Source organism: Castanea sativa, chromosome 3, assembly GCF_040712315.1.
Source record: "Castanea sativa cultivar Marrone di Chiusa Pesio chromosome 3, ASM4071231v1".
In the NCBI taxonomy this organism is placed as follows: Eukaryota; Viridiplantae; Streptophyta; class Magnoliopsida; order Fagales; family Fagaceae; genus Castanea; species Castanea sativa.
Window position 1 is genome coordinate 7,822,007 of NC_134015.1, and position 6,430 is coordinate 7,828,436.

Genomic DNA, 6,430 nt, shown 5'->3' on the forward strand with positions numbered 1-6,430 from the left:
AGAAGGGCTCGGTCCATAGTTTTTCGGAACTGATCCAGGAGTTCGGAGTGCGGTTTATGACTTGTAGCCGGGTGCTGTAGCCCGTGTATGCGTTGCTATCAATGAAGATGGGGGCTGGAGAGACCCTTCGTAACTACGCTAGCCGGTACTAGGAGCTGCACAACGAGATTGGCGAAGGTAATGAAAAGATCGCGGCGAGCACCTTTCAAATGGGCCTCCTCGAAGAGTCCGGGCTGAGAGAATCGTTGACCTTAAAGCCCTCTGAGGATATGAGGCAGTTGATGAGGCGTATAGAAGAGTACAAGCGCTTAGAGGATGATCGGTTGCAGTCCAAAGGGAAGAAGCCGATAATCAGTTATCCTCAGAACAACGGCTTCAACCCCAGACACAGGAAGGATTTGAGAATTCAAGAGCCCGGCTCGGCGGTTGGGGGGGTCAACGCGACGTTCAAGGAGCCTATACACCGCATCATTGATAGGATAAAAAATGAGACGTATTTTAAGCGGCTGAACAGGATGGCAGGTGACTCGTCAAGGAGAAACCAGAACTTGTATTGTTCCTATCATAGAGATAAAGGGCACACCACCGAGCAGTGTCGGGTGTTGAAAGATCACCTGGAACAGTTGGTGAAAGCGGGGCATTTGAAATAGTTTCTGGTGGAAACTAGGAATCAGGAGACCGAACAGGCTGATCGGCCGCGTCGAAACCTCTCCCACCCCCTTTGGGAGTTATAGAGGTCATCCACGCTGCTCCGAGGACAATTGAAACACCCACGGCAAAAGGGGTGTTGACCGTGGTGTCAGCGGAAGGACGCGTGAGTGAACAGCCCCCGAGGAAGAAGCCGAGGTACAATAGACGACCCATCGCGTTCGATGACGACGACCTGGAAGGTACTACCCAGCCCCACTACGATGCTTTAATAGTCACGGCCCGAATAAGGGGATTCTTAGTGAAGAGAATAATGATAGATCAAGGGAGTGGCGCAGATGTAATGTACCCGGACCTATACAAGGGGCTCGGCCTGAAAAGGGGGACTTGTCCAAGTATGATACACCTTTAATGGAATTCGACGAACATATGGTGATTCCAGAGGGGTAGATTTCACTCCCAGTTATCATGGGAGGCAGGGAGGTAATGGTGACGTTCATAGTGGTCACCTCTTTCTCACCATACACGGCAATATTCGGAAGGCCATGGATACATGACATGGGGGCTATGCCGTCCACTTTGCATGTAAAAGTCAAGTTCCGAACTGATGAAGGGATTACAGTAATAAGGGGTGATGAGCAGGCGGCTAGGCAATGTTTGGTAGCCGTGGCAGTCAAACAAACCGAGCAAAAGGAATCAGCCAAGAAGGCACCCCTATAGCAATTACAGCATCCCCAGGTGGAGGGGACCACTGCTGCCGAGGATTTGGTAAGTGTAAAGATCTTACCGAGAAGTGAAAGGAGTTTTCAGATAGGGGCAGGCTTGAATGATGGGGAATAGGTGCAGCTACTATTATTCCTCATACAAAACGTGGATGTGTTTGCATAGAGTCCATATAAGGTGCCCGGCGTCAACCCCGAGTTCATAGTTCACAAGCTGAATGTGGATCCTTTGTGCCCCCCAAGAAGCAGAGACCGAGAAGGTCTGCTAAGGAGTACGTGTACATCGTCAGACAGGAAGTTGGGAGGCTGAGAAAGGCGGGGGCCATAAAGGAAACGTTTTTTTCTAGAATGGCTCGCAAACATGATGGTCGTGAAGAAGAGGAGCGGCAAGTGGAGAGTTTGTGTTGATTTTATTGATCTGAACCGAGCATGTCCGAAGGATCCGTTTCCGTTGCCGAAAATCTACCAGTTGGTGGACACTACGTGCGGGCACCCGAGAATGAGTTTCCTCGATGCTTTCTAAGGCTATCACCAAATTGCCCTAGCCGCCGAGGACCAGGAGAAGACGGCATTCTTAACGCCCGATGCTAACTACCACTATACCATGATGCCGTTTAGTTTGAAGAACGCGGGAGCCACATATCAACGAATGATGACGAGGATGTTTAGGGATAAGATTGGACGGACGGTGGAAGTATACATTGACGACATGGTGATAAAGAGCAAGCAAGAAGGGTAGCACGTTGACAACCTGAAAGAAGTGTTCGAGATACTTCGACGACATCGGCTGCGCCTCAACGTCAATAAGTGTGCATTTGGGGTTGAATCCGGTAGATTCCTAGGTTATTTGATTACTAAACGGGGGATAGAGGTCAGTCCCAATCAAATTGAAGTCGTGAAATGTCTCAGACCGCCGGGCAATCCAAAAGAGGTTCAAAAGCTAACTGGTATGCTGGCTGCTCTCAACTGATTTATTTCCAAGTTCGCTGATCGGTGCCAGCCTTTTTACCAACTTCTGAAGAAGTGGAAGGGGTTCCAGTGGGACGAGGAGTGTGAGAGGGCCTTCCAAGACCTAAAGGATTACCTTGGCCGAGCATCGACATTGTCCGCCCCAAAGCCGGGAGAAGACTTGTACATGTACCTCTCTGTGTCTGAGCATGCGGCAAGCGCCGTACTACTAAGGGACAACGGTGCACAGCTCCCGGTTTATTACGTCAACAAGACGCTAGTTGACGTGGAGACCAGGTATTTACCATTGGAAAAGCTGGTGTTGGCACTTGTGCACTCCACTCGAAAATTACCCCATTATTTTTAGGCCCACACAGTCCATGTCTTGACTGAGTACCCGCTCCAGTCATTATTGAGGAGATCTGACTTTACGGGGAGGATAGCCAAGTGGGGGACTCGGCTGGGCTCATTCGACATCAGATACATGACCAGCATGGTAGAAGTCAGGCCATGGAGGGTGTTTGTGGACGAAGCATCCAATGCGGCTGGAGCAGGGGCAGGGATCGTGGTCATCACCCCGGAAGATCTGAAGCTAGAACACTCATTCAGGTTAGGCTTCAGGGCTTCTAACAATGAGGCCGAATACGAGGCCCTGCTGGCAGGACTGAGAGTTGTCATGGATCTGAGGGCAAAGGAGGTGGAGGTATACTCGAACTCCCTCCTCGTGGTAAGTCAGGTCCAAGGGAACTTCGAGGCCAAGGATCCCCGGATGATAGAATATCTGCGGCTAGCAAAGCAGATGATGGGTTACTTTGAGATAGTCAAGATTGAGCGGATAGCCTGGGGATAAAACTGGCACGCCGATTCCTTGGCAACTCTAGCATCATCAATAGTTGACGAAGTACCTCAGCTGATCAGGGTGGAGTTGGTGCCTGATCTAAGTATTGCCCCCAGGGCACTGATTGTACAGGTCACTAAAGCCGAGAAGTGCGGGATGGATCCGATCATCGACTTCCTTTCAGAGGATCGAGCCCCGGGAGATGAAAATGAGGTAGCCAGAGTATGGCGAACTTCCGCTCGGTACTGGTTATCTGCCGATTGGAAGCTATATCGCAGATCATTTGAAGGGCCATACCTACAATACCTTCACCCTGGCTAGGCTAAGGAGCTGTTAGCCGAACTGCACGAGGGAGTCTGTAGTAGCCACGTGGGAGGACGCTCGCTGGCGCATTGAGCAATGACACAGGGTTTCTGGTGGCCGCAGATGAGGAAGGAAGCCACTGAGTATGCTCAGAGATGTGAACAGTGTCAGGTTCACGCACTGATGATCTGCCAACCGGCCGGGAACTTGAACACAGTTGGCAGCCGGTGGCCATTTGCCCGCTGGGGGATGGATATAGTTGGACCTTTTCCCCGAGCAACGGGCAACCGAAGGTTCGTGCTGGTGGCAGTGGACTACTTCACAAAGTGGGCAGAGGCTAAGGTGCTGGCCAACATCCGAGACATTGATGTTAAGATATTTGTATGGAGGAACATTATAACAAGGTTCGGCGTACCGGAGTCTTTAATATCGGACAACGTCCTGCAGTTCGATAGCAGAGCTTTCTAGGAGTTCTGCGAGGGCCTTAGTATCCGGAACCGATACTCCACGCCGGCCTACCTGCAGAGTAACGGCCAGGTGGAAGCAACCAACAAGGCTATCGTGAGCGGCCTAAAGAAAAGATTGGAGGGCGCTAAGGGTAGATGGGCCGAGGAGTTGCCAAGCGTCCTATGGGCATACCAAACTACTCCGAGGAGATCCACCGGGGAAATGCCGTTCTCTCTAACTTACGGAGCGGAGGTAGTCATCCCCGTTGAAGTAAACCTATGTAGCGCTCGAGTTGCGGGATTTGCTTCTGACGAGAATGAGGAGTTGATGGCTAGGGAGCTAAACTTGCTGGAGGAGCACCGAGACATGGCCACCATTTGGCTAGCATAATATCAACAGAAGCTTGCTCGGAGGTACAATAGAGCTGTTAGAAAGAGGGAGTTTGCCACGGGAGATCTGGTGCTCCGAAAGGTAGTGGGGAATACGCAAGATACGAGCGCGGGAAAGCTAGCTCCGACCTGGGAGGGGCCCTACCGTGTGACTGCTATTGCCGAAGCAAGGGCATACTATCTGGAGGATTTGGAGGAAAAGCCGCTTCCCCGACCGTGGAATGTTCGCAACTTGAAGAAATTTTATCAGTAACTAGACACCCTCCAAAGATATAAACCTGATGTAACCAGGCATCACTGCATGTTTAATATGAAGACCTTGATTTAGTGCCCCCCTTTTTCTTATTTCAAGTTATTATCGCCAGACAAGAATTATAAAGAGAATCGCAAGGTTAAAGGTAACTTGTTCACGGCAAGGACAGAAACCTGCCCTCGGTTCGAGCCCTATCACCGAGCAGGTGAAAACCTTATGCTATTTCCTTTCTAAGGACAGAAACCTGCCCTCGGTTCGAGCGCTATCACTGAGTAGGTGAAAACCTTATTCTATTTTTTACCTAAGCACAGAAACCTGATCTCAGTTCGAGCCCTATCACCGAGCAGGTAAAAATCTTACGCTATTTCCTTTCTAAGGACAGAAACCTACCCTCGGTTCAAGCCCTATCACCGACCAGGTGCAAACCTTACGCTATTTTTACCTAAGGACAGAAACCTGCCTTCGGTTCAAGCCCTATCACCGAGCAGGTGAAAACCTTACGCTATTTTCTATCTAAGGACAAGAACCTGCCCTCGGTTCGAGCCCTATCTCCGAGCAGGTAAAAACCTTACGCTAGCCTCACGTAGGTATAAGGACCCATTTACTTACACCGGGCGTCCAGTAACATAAGCCCCGACAGCTTAAATTCAAAGGGGCCACTCCTGGCAATCTAAAGCGAGAGAGTAAGATGTGATGGCATTTACCAACGACATTAACGACATAGATTGAAACAACGGTATCAAGCGAGCAATAGAGAAGCATAAGCGGGCATATAAACGACATAAATTGAAACAACGGTATCTAAAAAACATTAATTATAGGTGTGTGGCAGATAAGGAAATTGTTCTATCGCCACAGCCCAGCGATTTAAGCTCTTCGAATGACAAAGAAAAAATAATTACAGCAATAAAACAAAAGGAAAAAGCAGAAAGACAAAGAAGGGCTGAATTATCAAACGGCAGGGTCGGCTGGAGGGGGCGAAGGCACGGACTGCTTGGTTCCGCTCACAGTTGTCGGTGGGACTTGGTCTGGTGCGGCTTCGGCCCCCACGCGGACATGGCTTGACACCTCAGGGTCGGCTGCCTCCATATGAGCGTCAATGTCCCGCACAAGGTCGATTATACTCGGAGTCTCCTCCTCATCTGATGCCTAGGTCTGACTCTGAACGGCAGGGGGAGGAGTGGCTGGGTAGAGGATATGCTCGGTGTTCCACAGCGGAGAGTCCGCGACCACCCCTATCGCCTGAAGGGAAGCTAGCCATCCCTCCCCGAAGCCGTGGTGTCGAGCTTGGTGAATGATTGGCTCCGCGGAGTTTTCAGCATTCGAGAAACTGATATTGTACCACTTCTCCTCGCAGGCTTCAAGGGACTCCTTCAAGCCGACGATCTCATTAGCCTAAGCTAGACTCAAGCTATCCACCGTTGCCAGCTTAAGCTCGGTCTCCCCAAGTTTCGCCTCTAGGAAGGTCAACTTTCCCTCGGCGGCCTGCCGAGCTTTCTCGGTGTCCACCGCTTTCCTCTCCGACGCCGCGGCAGCCTCCCCCTTCTCCCTGGCCGTGGCCTTAACAACAGCCTTTAGCGCCTTTTCCCCCTCTAGGGCCTCGGCGGCATCCTTCAACTGCCCAGTCACAATGCTGGTCATTTGCGCAGCCTGGAGATAGGATAGTAGCATAATGATGGAATTAGAAAAGAAAACAGAAGACCACTCAGTGCGATGCACACGGTCAAGGAGGATAGAGCGTTATCGCGATGGACTGCCATTATAGTCGCGTGGCAAGTGTCTCGTCGTCGCCCTACGCATAGTAATGCACATCCTCGGGCAGCATGAGACCCCGCGCCAAACTTTGGGCCACCCGCCCCCTGCACCCTTGTCCCATAGTCGA

General features: G+C 50.9%; 1 protein-coding gene across 1 annotated transcript; it reads left to right on the forward strand.

Annotated features, from left to right (window-relative positions):
- Positions 1-209: 209 nt before the first annotated feature.
- On the forward strand, positions 210-650 carry LOC142628438 (uncharacterized). Its single transcript, XM_075802542.1, has one exon. The coding sequence runs from the start codon at positions 210-212 to the stop codon at positions 648-650; it is 441 nt and encodes a 146-aa protein (XP_075658657.1).
- The last annotated feature ends 5,780 nt before the right edge of the window (positions 651-6,430 follow it).

What these genes read in the sequence shown, in the direction of transcription:
- LOC142628438 (XM_075802542.1), top strand. Translation starts at nt 210, where the DNA reads ATGGGCCTCCTCGAAGAGTCCGGGCTGAGAGAATCGTTGACCTTAAAG.